The 19986-nt window shown below is 43.6% G+C and overlaps 1 protein-coding gene across 3 annotated transcripts in view; it reads right to left on the reverse strand.

Moving 5' to 3' along the window:
• Positions 1–111: 111 nt before the first annotated feature.
• The window catches only part of dgat2 (diacylglycerol O-acyltransferase 2), a 659593-nt gene continuing 639718 nt past the window's right edge, over positions 112–19986 (reverse strand). For 2 of the 3 annotated variants that reach the window (XM_048598470.1, XM_020518660.2), the window contains 4 exons: positions 17968–18172; positions 12796–12970; positions 7681–7883; positions 112–2248 (listed from right to left, as the gene is read on the reverse strand). In XM_048598470.1, coding sequence (XP_048454427.1) covers positions 2094–2248; positions 7681–7883; positions 12796–12970; positions 17968–18172 — 738 coding nt within the window. In that variant the 3' untranslated portion in view covers positions 112–2093. The remainder of the gene's footprint in view (positions 2249–7680; positions 7884–12795; positions 12971–17967; positions 18173–19986) is intronic. The other variant, XM_048598471.1, reaches the window with a different exon arrangement.

The following is a 19986-nucleotide window of genomic DNA, read 5'->3' on the forward strand; positions in this document are numbered from 1 at the left end:
TCCAGCCCTGAACCTTGTTGTCTCTAAATTAATCCAGTCCTATTTGTCAGCAATCAACCTCTCTCAAGCACCAGATAACAACAGCATGGACGTTTTTTTTAAAAACACTTTTATTTTGACTCCACAATTTGGTACAAAAACTGTTTTGTCAACTTGTGGTGTAACTGTGTGGGGAAAGGAGGTTAAGACAAGGTGGGGTTGGGGGGAGTGGTGGGAAGGAACAGGAGGTGAAAGGCAAGAACGGAAAAATACTGAAACCTTTTGAACACCGGGCACCACAAAGCAGTGACTTTCACCTGTTTTCAAAACACCACAGACACTCAAAAACCAATTTTATACAGTTCATTTAAAATTAGAGTAAAAAAAAGTTACAATATGGCTTCACTTCAAATAGCTAGATGTAAACAGATTGTCATAAAAAGTATTTTAAAAGCTTATTGGAATGTTTCCATTGGTGCTTTGCTGAAATCTTCTTGCGAGAAACATAGTGCAAATTCGAATCAATTGGCTTCTTCAATCAAACTGCTTCTCAGAGTGTGTGGGGGTCCCACACTCTCTATTTCCCGCTCCCCCTCAGTCAATATTTGAGACCTAAATGTTCTCTCCCACTCTCGCTTCCATCATGAACACAGCTACCCGCACTGATTGCATTATTCCAAACACAGGTTACTCCAGAGGCGCCCATGTCCAGGTGCAGACAGCTGGAGAATCACAGCTCAGTGATTTCCCATGGAGTCAGTCTTGGCAACTGCAGTGCCTCCTGCTGGCTGTACAAACAGAAGGCAGCTGCTGACAACAGCAACTCGAAGGCAAGAAGTTAAGGGCATCGCATGATAATCAGCGATTGCTGGAGAGACTCAGTAGGTCTCAGCTGTGGTCCCCGGTCAACATTTCTGTCTCAGGCCTGCTGCAGTGCTCCAGTGAGACTGACTCTGCGAGACAGAGGAACAGCATCTCATCTTACACTTGGGAACTGTGCAGCCTTCTGGACTCAATATCAAATTTAACAATTTTAGAACAAGAAGACTTCTTTCAATGTCTTTAACCCCAGGTTCTGTCATAAAATGTGTTGCTTTCAACACAACAATCCCATTTTCACCCACTCAGATTCACCTGTTATGACCTATCTAGCTTCTCTTACTATCAATAATCCCATTATCTACCAAATCTTTTCCTTTCCCTCTTTCTCTGGGCTCCCTATCCACTCACTCCTTTCACCCACTACCTTCAGCATGCATATCAACTTTTCCCTAGCTGCTTGCAGTTCTTGAGGGTCACTGGACTCAAAACATTATCTCTGTTTCTCTCTCCCCAGATGCTGCCACAACCCCTGAGTTTGTCCAGCAATTTGTTTGTTTCGGATCTCCAGCATCTGTAATTTTGGGTTTTATATCAGAGAATCAGAATAATCTGGTTTTCTTCCTGCTGTAGGTTTGCAAATTATCCATCACCATCCTGGTCTGACCTTGATCTGTGCTTGAAGCTAGATTCGCAAGAGATTCCAGTCAGAAGTTCCCTTGTTTTGGCAGAGCTGTAGAATTTATCAATCTTATTGCACAATTACCACAATGTAGTGCTAATTGTCATTCTAACACTGAACTTGACCAAGCACTCTCTTTGCCTCGCACACACACAAAAAAGTTTGTTTTCCCTCCCTTCCAATTACAAGAGGGCTGTTATAGAAATTCAACAACATAGTCAAGGTGCAAAAAGCTATCAGATACATTGGCATTTTTGCATTGTTTGTGCATTTGAAACATTTCTCCCACTTATTGTTCAAAAACCAAATATCCATTTGTTATCAACCCTGTCATACAAAAGGGATTAAACAGGTACCAATAGATTATACGCAATTTTTAAATAAAATCACTGGCAAGTTACGACGTTAAATTTGACAAGAATATTGCTTAACGAAAAGAATTTTCTTTTGTGGATGTTGCTTTTAAAGAGATTTCCTTTCATTATTTGGTAGTCCAGGTGTGGCAGAGTTTTAGTAAGTTTTGAACGTTAGTGGTGAAACAGCTGAAAGGGTCCCTCATCTTCCAGAGGGCTCCCAAAAAAAATGGCCACCGGGTGTTTCCAATGAAAGTGCCTTAAATCACCTCCAGCCGAGCCATTTCGCTACAGCCAAACTTGGTCTTGTATTTATTGAACAGTTTGATGAGGGAGAAGACATACATTTTGTGATAGCTGTCCACCTCCTCAGGACTGGGGTTCTCAATCTGTGGAATTGTAATTGGTTCCCCGACTGCAAGAAGAAAAAAAAAAATGTTTGAACTGTCTTGCCAAAACAGTCAGTCAGAGCTTGCATTTATATAGCACCTCATGTGATCACATGACTTTCCAAACCACTCGACAGACAAGTGAAACCATTCTGAAGACCAAATAAAATGTAGGAGAAGCTCAGTATTTGGCAGCACCTGTGAAGAAAAAGATCAGAGTTAACATTTTGGGTCCGGTGACCCTTCCTCGGAACTGATGGTAGCTAGGTCCTAGTTAAGGAAGAGTCACCGTATCTGAAACGTTAACTCTGTTTTTCCCTTCACAGATGCTGCCAGACCTGCTGAGCTTTTCCAACAATTTCTGTTTTTGTTCCTGATTTACAGCATCCGCAGTTCTTTCAGTTTTTATTGAACCAATGTAGGAAACTAATGCAAAACAGCAACAGGAGTAGGCCATTCAGCCCCTTGAGCCTGTTCTACTATTCAATGAGATTATGGCTGATCATGGCCTAACTCCAAACTTCCTTTGGCTCATATCCCTTAATACCTTTGCCTAACAAAAAAAAAACTAAAATTTATAGTTAACACCAGATGCAGCATCCACCGCCATTTGTGGAAGAAATTTCCAAACTTTTCCCTCCCTTTGTGTGTAGGAGTGCTTCCTAACATCTCTCCTGAATGTTCTGGCCCTCATTCTCAGATTGTCTCCCCCAGTTCCAGAATCCCCTCATAACTTAATCTCTGAAGTCCAAATAACAAAACATAATTTAATCCATTGTCATCTGATTAACGCAATAAATAATGTTGCTCCCATTTGGTGAGCAACAAGATTCCACAATTGCAATGTGATAACAGGCAGATTATCTATTTTATTTTGAATTATTTCTTTGATTCAACAAGATCATCATTTAAATGTGAACTAACTCCACATCATTGCTTTTGCCCCAGATCTCCAAACAAAAAAATATTTTCACATTTACACTTAGCAACATATTTTATTCTCTCACGGGACGTGGGCGTTGCTGACTAGACCAGTAATTATTGCCCATCCCTAGCTGTCCTTGAGAAGGTGGGAGTGAGCTGTCTTCTTGAACCGCTGCAATCCATGTACTGTAGGCAGACCCACAATGCCCTTAGGGAGGGAGTTCCAGGATTTTGACCCAGCGACAATGAAGGAACGGCGATATATTTCCAAGTCAGGATGGGGAGGGGGCTGGTGTTCCCTTGTATCTGCTGCCCTTGTCCTTCTAGATGGAAGTGGTTGGGGGGTTGGAATATACCGTATTAGGATCTTTGGTGAATTTCTGCGGTGCACCTTGTAGATGGTACATACTGCTGCTACTGGGCATTGGTAGTGTAGCGAGTGGACGTGGCACCAATCAAGTGGGCTGCTTTGTCCTGGATGGTGCCAAACTTCATGAGTGTTGTTAGAGCTGCACTCATCCAAACAACTGGATTCCATTGCATTCCTGACTTGTGCCTTGTAGACAGTGCACAGGCTTTGGGGAGTCAGGAGGAGAGCCACTCACTGCAAAATTCCTAGCCTCTGATCTACTCTTGTAGCCACTGATTTATACAATGTATTGAATTCATTTTCTGGTCAATGTTGATAATAGGGTGGGGGGGGCGTCAGTTATGGTAACACCACAGAATGTCAAGTCACAATGGTTAGAATCTCTCCTATTGGAGATGGTCATTGCCTAGTATTTGTGTGGCATGCATATTACTTGCCATCTGTCTGTCCAAACCAGGGATGGCTGACCTCCAACAACTCCGGGTACAACACCAACCAGCAGCTAGTTTACCCTCGAATCCAAATTGACTCTAGTTTTACAAGAACTCCTGGGCACTGTCAGATGTTCACTGGATGTCAAGGGCAGTCACTCAGAATTTAAATTCCCCATTACAGCAGCAATGGGATTTGAACCTGTGTCAGCAGAGATTAGCCTGGGTCTCTGGATTTCTAGACCAGTGGTAGTAGCATTACGCAACTGCCTTCCCCCACCTCACCTCTGGAATTCAGCTGTTTTGTCCACGTTTGAACCAAGGCTGTAATGAGGTCAGGAGCTGAGTGGCCCTGGCGGAACCCAAACTGGGCGTCACTGAGCAGGTTATTTCTGAGCAGGTGCTGCTTGATAGCGCTGTTAGTGACACCTTCCATCACTTTACTGATCAAACGACAACTGCCGTTAGTTGTAGAGAGAGTTACAAAACTCTACCCAACCCCCATTCGACATTCAGAGTGTTTCAGAAATTTCACCCCTGAAAAGGGTCAGCTTTAATTTTTGGACTTTACATATGGCCTTAAACTTCAAATCATGGAAATAGCTTCTCCTAATTTTCTTTCCCTTTTGGCTCCCATTTATCTCTTGAAAACTTTTACCAAATCATCATTCGATCTTTTAAATACTGGGGAATACAGCCCAAATGTTTAACCTTTGCCAATAGTTTATCCCTTGGCATTGCTCAATATGACCACAACATGATGTTTCCTCCAAGACCAATCTCTGTCCTGTGCCACGAGTGCCTCACTGGTATAATGTAGTCTAGCCAGGGCTTGGTGTAACTGAAGCGTTACTTTGGAGATGGTCAACTTGGGTTGGGCACAATTCAGGAGCTTCCATGGTCTATCTTCTGGCTTCCAATTGTCACCAACCCCACCCCACCCCACTCAAGGATTCTGCCAATGGTAGTGTCCTGTTGGAGCACCAATATGGAGCTGTAGATACAGATGGAAGAAAGAAAGAATCTTTTTTCCTTTGACTGGATTTTAAGGCCTGAGCTGGATTATAGTGGTAGACCGCCACCCACTGTTGAGTCTTAAAATCAGAAGTCACACGACACCAGGTAATAGACCAACAGGTTTATTTGAAATCACAAGCTTTCAAAGCGCTGCTCCTTTGAAGAACCATTTCACCCGATGAATGAGCAGCGCTTTGAAAGCTTGTGATTTCAAATAAACCTGTTGGACTATAACCTGGCATTGTGTGATTTCTGACCTTGTCCACCCCAGTCCAATACTGGCACCTCCACATCAAGTCTTAACAAGATGCACTAGCACTGGCAGGATATAAATTTATTTCATGACAATTAGGTGGACGTTTATAGCACAGTGGTTGTGAACCTACCTCTGGGTCAGAAGGTTCAAGTCTCACCTGCCCTGGAGATGTCTGAGCAGGTCAATTAAAATAACTACAGTCTGTTAGATATTGTTAGTAATACTATGAGGAGATTGGTAGATATAAGTCAGCACTTAATGAGAATGCTAAGATGTTGTGCCTTATTCCAACCCAAATCTGCATCATGTTTAGTGCGGGCAGAGCAAATACAGTCTCCAGTATTAACCATTACTTTGTACAATTGGCATCCATGCAACACAGTAAAGAAGTTTATTTGTGGGAGAGAGATCCACTGAGGTTTTTTCGGAGGGAGGAGGGTAACTTCTTCAAGGTAGGCATCCTTAGAAGAGGTTTCGCAGTGGGGTTAAAATTGTTTCAGAGATAGTAGGAACTGCAGATGACAAGGTGAAGAGCTGGATGAACACAGCAGGCCAAGCAGCATCAGAGGAGCAGGAAAGCTGACGTTTCACGCCTAGACCCTTCTTCAGAAATGGGGGAGGGGAAGGGACTTCTGAAATAAATAGGTTGGATTTAGATAAGTAACAAGGTGCCTTGTTCAGTCATGAGGATAGATTGGAGAAACTGGCTCTGTCCTCCTTGGGGAGAAGGCCAACAGGAAATTTGTCAGAAGTTTTCAAAATCATCAGCAATTGGGACACAGGAGGAGAAACTGTTCCTGCTTGTGACATGAACAAGAACAAAAGGGCATAGATTTAAGATACAAACCGAAAGAACTGCGGATGCTGTAAAATCAGAAACAAAAACAGAAGTCGCATCTGTGAAGAAAGAATCAGAGTTAATGTTTCGGGTCTGGTGACCCTTCCTCAGAAGGGTTTTCTTCACAGATGCTGCCAGACCTGCTGAGCTTTTCCAGCAACTTCTGTTTTCGTTCGTAGATTTAGGCGATGTGCAGCAAGGATAATGAGGAAAAAGCCTTGTTCAATCATTGAGTGATTAGGGTCTGCAAATGCCTGGAAATGTACTGAAGGCAGGTTCAGGTGAGGCATTCAAGTGGGGCATCAGATGACTGATTTAAATCAATAGCGTACAAGGATACAGGGAAAAGGCAGGAGAGTTACAGGTTATAACACGCATTTGAAGAGCTGGAGCAGGCATGATGTGTCAAATTACCTCCTTCTGCACCATAACAATTCTGAAAGGCAACATTTTATTCCAGGCTGCACCATCAACTTGCTACAGTAACTGTTGGATAATTTGGTATTGCTGAGTTTCCTGCATTGCCATCTGCAGTGTTTGGAAGCAGTAACAGAGATGGTTGATGAGGGTAACACTGTTGATGTGCTGTACATGGATTTCCAAAAAGCAGTGCATTCGGAGCTGTATAACAAATCTGTGACCTCAAGGAATAAAATTAGCTGAGTGACAGGAAACAAAGTAATGGCGAATGGATGCTTTTCAAACTGAAGGAAGGTTTGTAGTGGAGTTTCCTACAGATCAGTGTTGGGACCATTTGCTTTGTTGATATATATATTCATGACATGGACTTTGGTGTACACAATCTTTCATAATTTGCAGAAGATATGAAACTTGGCAACTTTGTGAACTCTGGAGAGGGCAGTGTGGAATTTCAAAAAGAATGAGATAAGTTGGTAGAGTAGGTGGTCAGATGGCAGATGCAGTTTAACGTAGAGAAATGTGACGTGGTTCTGCAGTGAGAGCTGTACAACGCAGAAACACAGTTGGTCCAACGCATCCATGCCGACCAGATATCCTACATTAATCTCGTCCCATTTGCCAGCATGTGGCCCTTTTCCTCTAAACCCTTCCTATTCATATACCCATCCAGATGACTTTTAAATGATGTAATTGTACCAGCCTCCACCACTTCCTCTGGCAGCTCATTCCATACACGCACCACCCTCTGAAAAGGTTGCTCCTTAGGTCCTTTTTTAAAGGCAGAGGAAACAGAGTTAACGTTTTGAGAATGATACAATTCATCTTCGGAACTAGCATTAAACTGATTGCGTCTCTAGCTCAGTTAAGAGCCAACCACATTGCTGTTGTTTCTAAACTGTGATAATTTCACCAACATGGAGACTGGCTTTTTGTTACAACTGACAGTGGCTACACGGTCATCTTTAGGCTAGTTTTACACTCCATATTTTAATTGAATTCAAATGGTATCAGCTGGGATTCAAACCCATGTTCCTAGAACATGGACCTGGAGGTTATGGATTACTAGTCCAGTGACATTAGCACTACACCACCACCTCGCCTGTACAATCAATGTCAGCATTATTTTTATTAATAAGTTCAATGATTTTTGCTCCTGGTATTCCATGTTTATTAAAGCAATTTCTGCAGGGTAAACAACCTACCCACGGTGTTGATGGGTTTGGCATAAGGCACGAGACCCCAGGAGTTGCTCGAGAAAAAACCCCGGCCTTGAAAAACCACGGGGGCAAATCCAATCAGCTTCTGGAACCTTTTCTGTATCGCTCTCATCAAACTGCCTTCCTTGAAGATAATCTGGTGGTAGACTTCATTCTCACCAAAAGTGTAAACAGGGACCAAATCGGCTCTGCCAAGCAAAGGGAAAAAAACAGAATATTTTGGAAAATGGTCATTTACAATCATAGAATCCCCCTGCAGTGTGGAAGCAGGCCTTTCAGCCCAATTTCTCCAAAGAGCATCCCACCCATACCCATGCCCCTAGCCTGTAACCCTGCATTTCCCATGGCTAATCCACCTAACTGGACACTTCAGCGCAATTTAGCACAGCCTATCCATCTAACCTGAATGTCTTCAGGCTGTGGGAGGAAACTGGAGCACCCAGCAGAAACCCACACAGACATGGGGAGAATGTGCAAACTCTATACAGACAGTCACCTGAGGGTGGAATCAAACGCGAGTTGCTGGTGCTGTAAGGCAGCAGTGCTAACCACTGTGCCACCCAATAATGCCTCTCACAATAACTGCCTTTAAGATCATTACTTATCCCAAACCATTTCATAGAAAAATTATCAAAATAAACTTGTCACACAGCTACATCTTTATCCTTTGATGTGGCCAGGCCAGCACTTCATTATTGTCTTTAAACTAAGTGGCTTGCTCAACCATTTCAGACAACAGTTAAGAGTCATTGCTGTGGGTCTGGAGTCACATATAGGCCACACTGAGTAGGGGTGGCAGACTTGCTTTTCTAAAGGGCATTAGTGAGCATTTGTACAACAATCAGCAATGATTGTCGGTCCCCAGACTGAAGACAGCATCTGAATCTCCTGTTTATATCTGTCAGCCAGGGCTCCCCCTTTGGCCCAGGTTAACCACAACCAAGGATCTCATAATCAATGGATCCACCTGGCCCTGGTTCCAATCACCACAACTTGGCTTGACAGATCACTTTTTTTTTTGAGTTGTCAGTTATTGTGGTGGCTAGTCACAGAAACACATTGTTAAAGAAAACCTGTAGCTTTGTATCAAAGAATTGTTTATGATACAAAGAAAACAAACTAAACTACCTAATGTTAGAATTATCTTAAAAAAAAATGACAAATCAAAAGTTCCAATCTGTTTCTTGACATTTATGGAAACTCAAGTCCAGAGAGGTTACATGTCTATCACAACTCAAGTTTCTAGTGAACTGATTCCTTCCAGTTTCTTTGCCAAAGGCTCTGGAAACATTCTTTCCAAATTTGTTGTCATGAACCTTTCAAAAATCTGAGAGCTTAAACTTTCTCAGTTTTAACCTGCAAATTCTCAACCTGACTTGGAAGCTTCACAAATTAAACCCTGCTGAAGCGACTCTCTTTAGGCTGCCCTGACCTCATTAGAGGTGCGCAACTGAAATTGTTATAGGTCATACAACAAGGAAACAGACCCTTTGGCCCAACAAGTCCATGCTGACCATGTTCCCAAACTAAACTAGTCTCACCTGCCTGTGCTTGGCTAATATACCTCCAAGCACTTCTTATTCATGTACTTATCTAAATGTCTTTTAAACATTGTAACTGTACCTGCATCCTCCACTTCCTCTGGCAGTTCATTCCATGCACAAACTAACCACTCTGTAAAAATGTTTCCCCTTGTGTCTTTAAATCTTCCTCCTCTCACCTTAAAAAGATGTCCCCTAGTCTTGAAATACCCCACCATAGGGAAAAGACACCTGCCATTCACCTTATCCATACCCCTGACAATTTTATAAACCTCTATAAAGGTCACCCCTCAACCTCCTACGCTCTAGAAAAAAGTCCCAGCCTATCCAGCTTCTCCTCATAACTCAAACCCTCCATTCCTAGCAACATCCTGGTAAATCTCTTCTGAACCCTCTCAAGCCTAATAATGTTCTTCCTCTAAACAGGGCAAAAGTAAGAAAAGGATGATCTCCTTATTGGCATTGTACTATAGACCCCTCCGGTAGTCAGCGGGAAATTGAGAAACAAATTTGTAAGGGGATCTCAGTTATTTGTAAGAATAAATAGGATGGTTGTGGTATGGGTTTTAACTTTCCAAACACAGTTAGACTTCCACAGTGTTAAGGGCTTCGATGGAGAGGAATTTGTTAAGTGTGTACAAGAAAATTTTCTGATTCAGTATGTGGATGTACCTGCTCGAGAAGGTGCAAAAAACATGACCTACTCTTGGGAACTAAGGCAGAGCAGGTGACTGAGGTGTCAATGGGGGGAGTACTTTGGGTCAGTGACCATAACTCTATTAGTTTTAAAATAGTGATGGAAAAGGATAGACTGGATCTAAAAGTTTAAAGTTCTGAATTGGCAGAAGGCCAATTTTAACAGTATTAGGCAAGAACTTTCAAAAGTTGATGGGGGCCGGATGTTTGCAGATAAAAAGGGACGGCTGGAAAATGGGAAGCCTTCAAAAAAAATGAGATAACAGGAGTTCAGGGACAGTATGTTCCTGTTAGGGTGAAGGGCAAGGCTGGTAGGTGTAGGGAATGCTAGATGACTAGAGAAATTGAGGTTTTGGTCAAGAAAAAGGAGGAAGCACATGTCAGGTATACCCAGCAGAGATCAAATGAATCCTTAAGAGGAAAATCAGGAGGACAAAAAGGGGACATGAGATAGCTTTGGCAAATAGGGTTAAGGAGAATCCAAAGGGATTTTATAAATACATTAAGGACAAAAGGGTAACTAGAGTGAGAATAGGGCCCCTTAAAGATCAGCAAGGCTGCCTATGTGTGGAACCACAGGATGTGGGGGGAGATATTAAAGGAATATTTTGCATCAGCGTTTACTGTGGAGAAGGATATAGAAAACATGAAACATGGGAAAATAGTGATATCTTTAAATATGTCCATATCACAGAGGTGGTGGTACTGGATGGCTTAAAACACATAAAGGTGGATAAATCCCTGAGACCTGATCAGGTGTATGGTAGAACTCTGTGGGAAGCTATGGAAGTGATTGCTGGGCCCCTCGCTGAGATATTTGTATGTTCATCGATAGCCACAGGTGAGGTGCCAGAGGACTGGAGGTTGGCTAACATGGTGCCACTATTTAAAAAGATAGTAAGGAAAAACCAGAGAACTACAGACTGGTGAGCCCAACATCAGTGGTGGGCAAGTTGTTGGGGGGATTCCTGAGGGACAGGATTTACATGTATTTGGAAAGGGAAGGACTGATTAGGGATGGTCAACATGGCTTTGTGCATGGGAAATCGTGTCTCACTAACTTGATTGAGTTTTTTGAAGAAGTAACAAAGAGGATTGATGAGGGTAGAGTGGTGGATGTGATCTATATGGACTTCAGTAAGGCGTTTGACAAGGTCCCTCATGGTGGATTGATTAGCAAAGTTAGATAACATGGAATACAGGGAGAACTATCCATATGGATACAGAACTGGCTCAAAGGTAGAAGACAGAGACTGGTGGTCGTGGACAGTTGCTTTTCAGACTGGAGGCCTGTGACCAGCAGTGTGCCACAAGGATCGGTGCTAGGTCCAATGCTTTTTGTCATTTATATAAGTGATTTGGATGTGAACATAAGAGATATGGTTAGTAACTTTGCAGATAACACCAAAATTGGAAGTGTGGTGGACTGCGAGGAAGGTTACCTCAGAGTACAACGGGATCTTGATCAGATGGGCTATTGGGCCAAGGAGTGGCAGATGGAATTTAATTTAGACAAATATTAGGTGCTGCATTTTGGAAAGGCAAATCAGGGCAGGACTTGCACACTTAATGGTAAGGTTCTAGAGAATGTTGCTGAACAAAGAGACCTTGGAGTACAGGTTCATAGATCCTTGAAAGTGGAGTCGCAGATAGATTGGATAGTGAAGAAGGTATTTGATATGCTTGCCATTATTATTCAGTGCATTGAGTAGAATTGTTGGGAGGTCATGTTGTGGCTGTACAGGACATTGGTTACGCCACTTTTGGAATACCGCATGTAATTCTAGTCTCCCTGCTACTAGGAAGGATGTTGTGAAACTTGAAAGGGTTCAGAAAAGATTTACAAGGATGTTGCCAGGGTTGGAGAGTTTGAGCTATAGGGAGAGGCTGAATAGGCTGGGGCTATTTTCCCTGGAGCATTGGAGGCTGAGGGGTGACCTTTATAGAGGTTTATAAAATCATGAGGGGCATGGATAGGATGAATATCAAAGGTCTTTTCCCCAGGGTGGGCGAGTCCAAATCTAGAGGGGCATAGGTTGAAGGTGAGAGGGGAAAGATTTAAAAGGGACCTAAGGGGCAACAGTTTCATGCAGAGGGTGGTGCGTGTATGGAATGAGCTGCCAGAGGAAGTGGTGAAGGTCGGTACAATTACAATATTTAAATAAAGGCATCTGGATGGGTATATGAATAGGAAGTCTTTAGAGGGATATGGGCCAAATGCTGGCAAATGGGACTAGATTTATCTCGGATATCACATCGGCACGGAGAAATAAGACTGAAGGGTCTGTTTCTGTGCTGTACATCTATGACTATGATCAGAACTAGACATAGTACTCCAGAATAAACCTCACCAACATTCTGTACAACCCACAACATCAGAAATTGCTGGACAAGCTCAGCAGGTCTGGCAGCATCTGTGGAGAGGTCACTTGACCAGAAACATTAACTCTGATTTCTCTCCACAGATGCTGCCAGACCTGCTGAGCGTTTCCAACAACTTGTGTTCGTTTCTGAATTTTCTATCCTTCCTGCCAAAGGGGACAATTTAACACTATGGATTATCTGCCACCTGCTCGTGTCCTGCCCATCGCTACATTCCTCTTGCATCCTCCAGCCTCCTTCCAGCTTATGTAACATCCTTACCCTGTCTGGTTTACATGTGACTCTAGAGACACTGGAACATGGCTGACTCAAGATACAATGGAACACAATTCAATACATTCCTGATGTCAGTGGGGAGGATGTGACTAGGGTTGAAAATGGCCAAAACGTGCGACAAGAGTTTGTGAGGGGATGCGGGAAGAATAGTGCTGGATACGTACAATAGTGACTTTGGGTCCAACCCAAAGAGAGAATTCCTTACCCGTTCTGCAGTGCTATCTTCACAAACCCTTTGCGGTTCTTGAGAGTCACGATGTTGCTTCCTGGGTTGCAGTCCAGGGATTCGGCTGCTCCTCCTATCACTATGATCACAGCATTCCCGCTGCCGTTTTTCGACAGCAGGAAGTCGATGGCGTCCCTTGTCACTGGGAAAATACCTGGAGCAGGGTCAGAAATAAGAAGCAATGAGCGAGTGCATATCTGAACTGTGGATCACCATCTCCAACTCTTAAAATACACGCCAGACAACATCAAGGCACTAGACAGACCACAGCTGGAATACTGTGAAAGGCTTTGGGAAAGAAAGATGGACTGACATTTGAGACAGACCAGAGAACATACACTCAGCTGATCCCAGGTATACAGAGACATTGAGTGGATTGGGCCTGTACTCAATGCATTTTAAAAAGAATGAGTGTTGACCTGATTGAAACATACAATCTTTGAGGACTCGTCAGGGTAAATGTGGAAAGGTTCTTTCCCATTGTGGGAGAGTCTAGGACCAGAGGGCATCATCTCAGAATAAGAAGTCACCCATTTAAGACTGGGATGAGAAAGAATTTCTTCTCTATTAGGGTAGTGAATCTATGGAATTCTTTACTGCAGAGGATGGTCGAGGCTGGGTCATTAAGTGTATTCAAGGCTGAAATGATTGGATTTTTAATCAGTGAGGGAATCAAAGCTTAAGGGGAAAATGGCAGGAAATTGGAGTTGAGGATTATCAGATCAACCATGATCTCATTGAATGACGCAGCAGACCTGATGGACTTAATAGCCCATCTCTGCTCCTACGTCATTATAATAAGAATGAAATACACACAACACTCTTACAGCTCTTGCCTAGAGCTCCCAACAATCTTCTAGCCTGGACATGGGATCCCAGTGGGAAAATGTTTGGGAGCACTGCTTTCAAGAATGAAGTCAGGGCTGGAGTAACCGCATTCAGTTCTGGACACCGCATCTCAGGAAGGACGTACTCGTCTGGGAAGGGGTGTGCTGCAGATTCACCAGAATGGCGACAGGGTTTAAAGGGTTAAATTGTGCAGACAGCTTCCAGAGAGAAGGCTACATTCACTCGAGGACTGAAGAACGAGGTATGACCCAGCTGATTGTAATGAGGTCAGCCAGCTGGGCGTCATAGACTAGGAGCTCCCTGATTGGACCAGATTAACAGCCCCAATCAGGGAGCCCTGGCTGACATAAAAAGAGGAGTGTCAGAGATACTTACACTCTGATAGCTGACTCTGAATGAGGCAGCACTAAAGTCAAGGGCTGCTCATGTGTAAATAGAAGGTGACTTGGGTGATGGATACTGGTCTCTTTGGAGTTATTCCCCTGTGGAAAGACTTTAAGGTAGACAAAAGAATCAGGGTTGGAGTATATTAGAGAAACTCTTTCCTCTAATGCTGATGGTGGGAAAGGAAGAGTCTCAGTCAGCCTAGAGCTGGTTGAGTGATAAACATCACAGTAGTTACCAAGGAGCTGTGTAAAGAGTACGACACAGGATATACAAGGCCAGGTGCCAGCAGGAGCAAGCCCAGAACAAGGGGGTGTTAAAACTCTGAATCTCCCCAGAATTTTGAAAGAACCTCTTGAAAATTCTATTTCCAAGTAACTTGCATCCTTCAGTTTCCGTTTGAGCTGGCGGGTCAATGTGACTTCTTTAAAAATTAATCCACAGGATGTGGGGGTCACTGACTGGGCCAGCATTTTGTGCTTACGTATAATTAGTGGTGGGGGTGAGCTGCCTTCTTGAACCAGTGCAGTCCATGTGCTGTGGGTAGACCCACAATGCCCTCAGGGAGGGAATTCCAGGATTCTGACCCAGATGGCAATATATTTCCAAGCCAGGAGGGTGAGAGGCTTGGAGGTGAACTTGCAGGTGGTGGTGTTCCCATGTATCTACTGTTTTTTTCAGAAAGTTCATTAATGGGATGTGGGTGTCACGAGACCAACATTTACTGCCCATCCCAATTGCCCAGTTAACCACATTGCTGTAGGTATGGAGTCACACAGAGCCAAGACTGGGTAAGACTGGGTAAGAATGGAAGATTTCTTTCCTGGAAGTACATTAGTGAATTGGGTTTTTCCCCCGAACAATCGGCAATGATTTCATGGTCATCACCAAGACTTTGAATTCCAGATTTTTATGGAATTCAAATTCCAACACCTGTTACAGCAGAATTTGAACTGGGTCTCTGTTGTCAAACTTGAAAGGGTTCAAAAAAAGATTTACAAGGGCCTTTTTTCCCTGGAGCACTGGAGGCAGAAATGTGACCTTATGGAGGTTTATTAAATCATGAAGGACATGGATAGGGTGAATAGCCAAGGTCTTTTTCCCAGGGTAGGAAGTCCAAACTATACGGCATATGTTTAAAGTGACAGTGGAAAGATTTAAAAAGGATCCTGAGACACAACACAGTGGCACATGTATGGAATGAGCTACAAGGAGGCTGGTACAATTACAACATTTGAAAGGCATCTGGATGGGTAAATGAATAGGAAGGGTTTACAGGGATATGGGCTAAGTGGAACTGGATTTATTTAGGATATCTGGTCGGCGCTGATGAGTTGGACCGAAGGGTCTGCTTCTGTGCTGTATAAATCTCTCTATGACTCTAAATAGTCTAGCAATAATGCCACTAGGCCAACAGTAGACCTTTGGAAGGTTGCAAAGCAGTTGGCAAAATGGAAAAAAGTTGGTTTACAAGTCAAGGACTTCATAGATTTTTACAAATTGCCACATCCAACGTGTAGCATAGCCTCATTAGCGAGGGAAAGAAAGTGATCACAAAAATCAATACATTATCAAAATAGTATCAGTGTTAAACAGATTTTGGGACAGCACCTGCAGCCATTTGATTGGATTCCACGTGGGGGCAGGGGGAGGTCATGCTTCCAAAGTTCATGAAACTGATAACAGCTATTACATTTGAACATTGCTCCCCAAGACACGTGCAGCGTCAATTACAAATGCTTTCAGGTGAAAATACCTCTGGTCTTAGGAGTGACATCTCCTGATTAGATTAGACTTTCAACATTGTGTGTGTGCACATGATGAAGTCAGCCACCAAGCTACTGACATATTGACTGAGGAATGCAGAACAAACAGCAGCAAAAAAGGTGACAGTAGAGATTTACCAGGGTGTTGCTGGGTATGGAAGGTCTGGGTTATAAAGAAAGGCTGGATAGGCTGGGACTTTTTTCACTGGGGCGTAGGAGGTTCAGAGGTGACCTGATAGAAGTGCATAAAATAATGAGGATAAAGTTAAATGGTAGTTGTCTTTTTGCTAGGATGGGGGATTTCAAGACTAGGGGGCACATTTTTAAGGTGAGAGGAATGAGATTTAAGACAGATATGAGGGGCATTTTTTTTTTTTTTTTACACAGAGGGTGGTTCATGTGTGGAATGAAGTTCGAAGTAGTGCTGGATGTGGGTACAATTACAATGCTTAAAAAACAATTGGATAAGTACATGAATGGGAAAGGTTCAGAGGGATATGGGCCAGGAGCAGGCAGGTGGGACTGGTTTAGTTTGGGATTAATGTTCAACATGGACTAGACAGACTAAAGAGTCTGTTTCTGTGCTGAATGACTCTTAAAAACAAAAACTTCCAGCTCCCTTTCCAAACACAAGCTCCGACTCGCACTAATCACCATAAACACAGTGAGTCATCACTCCGTGGGAATCATGGTTATCTTGGAATCTGCCCTTGGTAGGCAATGCTGAAAAAAAAAAGCCACATTTTGTCAAATCTTTTCTGTCTTGCACTCCTCAGGTCGACTCGCAAGAAATAGCAAAGTATTGGGTAAATATCATTTATACTGTATGACAGGAGATTGTTGCAAAAGTCGACTCTGATTGGTAGTGCCATTGCCACGGAGAATGGACCAGCTAATGATGACTGACGGTTAACTGCTGACCTTTGACTCTGATTGGTCAGGACATCGTCCCAAGAAATAAACCAGCGTATGGATGTTGTGTTCAATCAGGCACAGTGGCACAACGATCAGTACTGCTGCCCCACAGCACCAGGGACCTGGCTGTGATTCCAGCCTCAGGCGACTGTATGTGTGTGGAGTTTGCACATTCTCCCCGCGTCTGTGCAGGTTTCCTCCGGGTACACCGGTTTCCTCCCACAGTCCAAAGATGTGCACGTTAGGTGGATTGGCCATGGGATATGCAAAGTAACAGAGACACGGTGGGGAGCAGGGGGGAGGCCTGGTTGGGATGCTCTTCAGGAGGGTTGGTGTAGGCTCAATGGGCCAAATGGCCTGCTTCCACACAGTAGGGATTCGATGATTCAGGTGCAGTGGGTGCTCGCATTGTGTGTTTGCGAAGAAAAGACCTTGTCCATTAAAATATGGAGCATCAAGCTCTTCCACACTGTCAGCTCAAACAACAACAACAAGCCTAAACTGGTTGCTAGTCTCAATTCTTCACATACTCAGGACTGTCTAGCAAATGCTGTCCAATCAGAATCCCATTTAATGTTCTGCAAAGCTTGCAGTACAATGCCAACAGGCGAGTTGGGTACAGTCAGATGTTGCTTGCTGTTTGAAATGATCCATCAGTCTTTGGGTTGTACATATGGTATTGAGTTTGGATCCCCATTAAGCCCAGCTCTCACAAACATCTTTGTTGGATTTGATGAGAAATGTGTCTTCAGTGGGGTGACCCCACACTTCCCACCCCTGGCATATTACTGATATGTAGATGATACTTTTGCTATATTTGAATCCTCAGTTCCACGCAAGAAATTACAACAAGTGTAGCGCCGTGGGATCTTTTACATCACTGAACTGTTACAATCCAGAGCAGGCCATTTGGTCCATCATGCCCACACTGGGCCTTGTACCAATCTCCTGCCTTTTCCCCACATCCACATCTAGTTGAGAGTGGGCAACTAGGGCTTTGGCTTGACCTCCAATCTGAGATCAGCATTGCTGACAGTATGGCAATCCTTCAGTCCGGCACTGCAAGTGCCAGGCTAGACCCTGTGCCCAATGGTCTGGACTGGACTGGACTTGTACCCATGACCAACTTACTCAAGAACAGCAGCCTGCTCACTGATTTGTAGCTGACACCACATCAATCATTTTGCCCGTCACACCCAAGCAAGAGGTGTTTTTTTTTTCTATTTGTTGGACTCACCTCCGCTCATTAAATAGTCCCGCAGAATTGGCACCCGGAAGTTACCAGCCAGCGTGGCCAGAGAAGGCCGAATTCCCGGAAATTTCGAGGAAAAACCAGTGGCTTCTGTTCCAAAGTTGCAAAAGGCCCCAAAGCAGAAGATGCCATGGGGGTGATAACCAAAGATGTAGTTCCTGTTGGGATCGAGGTTGTGAGTTTTCACCAACTGTGGGTGGAAGTAAAAAAAAAGGACACAAAACTCAGTGAACAACAACGACAACAACAACAAAACTACCCAACTTCACCTCATTGTACTGAGAAAATGCATCAGTTCAATGTTTCTGGGATCCTTCATTTCAGGAAAATAAAGTAGTTGAAGAAGAACGAGTAGTCAAGGCGAAAAGTACAGTAACATTTAAGGGAGGAATCAAAAGAAACTTGGGAATTTATAGATAACCTGCTTATTTCTGTTGGTTAAGGGATGAATTTTGGCAGGTACTAAGAGAGCCTGCTCTTTTATTAGTTCTGTGGGATGTTTTATTTACAGTCGAGAATGCAGGCACAGCCTATATTTAACACCTCATCCATGGGCTGAAAGTGTGGTAGAGGCAAGTTCGATTACCACAGCCTTATTATAGAATCCTTACAGTGTGGAAGCAGGCCATTCAGCCCATCACATGCACACCAACCCTCCAAAGAGCATCTCACCCAGACCCAGCCTCTCTCCATAATTCTGCACTTACCCTGGCAAATCCAAATATAATTGTGCTGTTATCATCCACCTAGCCTCCACATCCCTGGATACTATGGGCAATCCACCTAACCTGGACTGCAGGAGACCAGAGCAAATCCACACAGACACAGGGAAAACATGCAAACTCCAGACAGACAGTCACCCAAGGCAGGGATCGAACCTGGGCCCCTGGCATTGCGAGGCAGCAGTGCTAACCACTGAGCCACCATGCCACCTGGTAGATGCAAAATATTATTTGATACAAAATAACATGCAGGATTGTGTGGTAAACACACAAACATAGAATATAGGAACAGGCCATTCAGCCCTTAGAACCTGTTGCACCATTCAATAGGATCACCGTTGGGAGAAATGAGAGAAAATGGCACTGAGAGCCTCTGCAGACATGGGCTGAATGGCCTCCTTCCCAAATGTATCAATTCTGAGAGCCTGCAATTTTTTTTAAAAAATTCATTCATGGGATGTGGGTGTTACTGGGTAAGTTAACATTTACTGCCCAGAGAATTAAGAGTCAACCACATTGCTGTGGGTGTGGAGTCACATGTAGGCTAGAACGGGTAAGGATGGCAGATTTTCCTTGCTAAATGACATTAGTGAACCAGGTGAGACTTCTTTTAATAGCTCCATTAATTCCAGAAGGGTGACCGGACCCGAAACGTTAACTCTGCTTTTTCCTTCACAGATGCTGCCAGACCTGCTGAGCTTTTCCAGCAACTTCTGCTTTTGTTACTGATTTACAGCATCCGCAGTTTTTTCGGCTTTTTCCAGATTTTTAAAAAATTGATTTCAAATTCCACCATCATACGTGGCAGGATTCAAACCCGGGTCCCCAGAACATCATGTGGGTGTCTGGATTAATAAGCCAGTAAGATCATCATTGAGCCTCTTCTACAGTACACCAGACCAGTGAGGTCTTCCCAGTATAAAGTCAAACAACTTCATGGCAAAGCATGAAATTGCAACATGTATTTGCTCAAATTTTGCTAATTCATTAAATTGGAAGAGCAATTGACTGTACAAATATGTATCCAGTTACAGAGGAGTGTCTAGACAATGTCATTGCCCGCAACACTGATGGAACCGTCCTCCACTCTCGAGGAACATCCTTGTCTTTGCAGACTGGTTGAAGGACATCGCCAACTCATTTTGACTGTGTCAGCAACACTGGCCCTGTTTCGTGTTCAGCTGAATGTGAGTCAGCTCAGATAACACCACCCTCTCACCAATGTGGGTGAACACACCTGGATAGCAGTGGAACTGCAAGACTATTTACAATGAAGTTAAGA

The sequence above is a fragment of the Rhincodon typus genome, chromosome 6 (genome assembly GCF_021869965.1).
Source record: "Rhincodon typus isolate 14 chromosome 6, sRhiTyp1.1, whole genome shotgun sequence".
NCBI lineage: Eukaryota > Metazoa > Chordata > Chondrichthyes > Orectolobiformes > Rhincodontidae > Rhincodon > Rhincodon typus.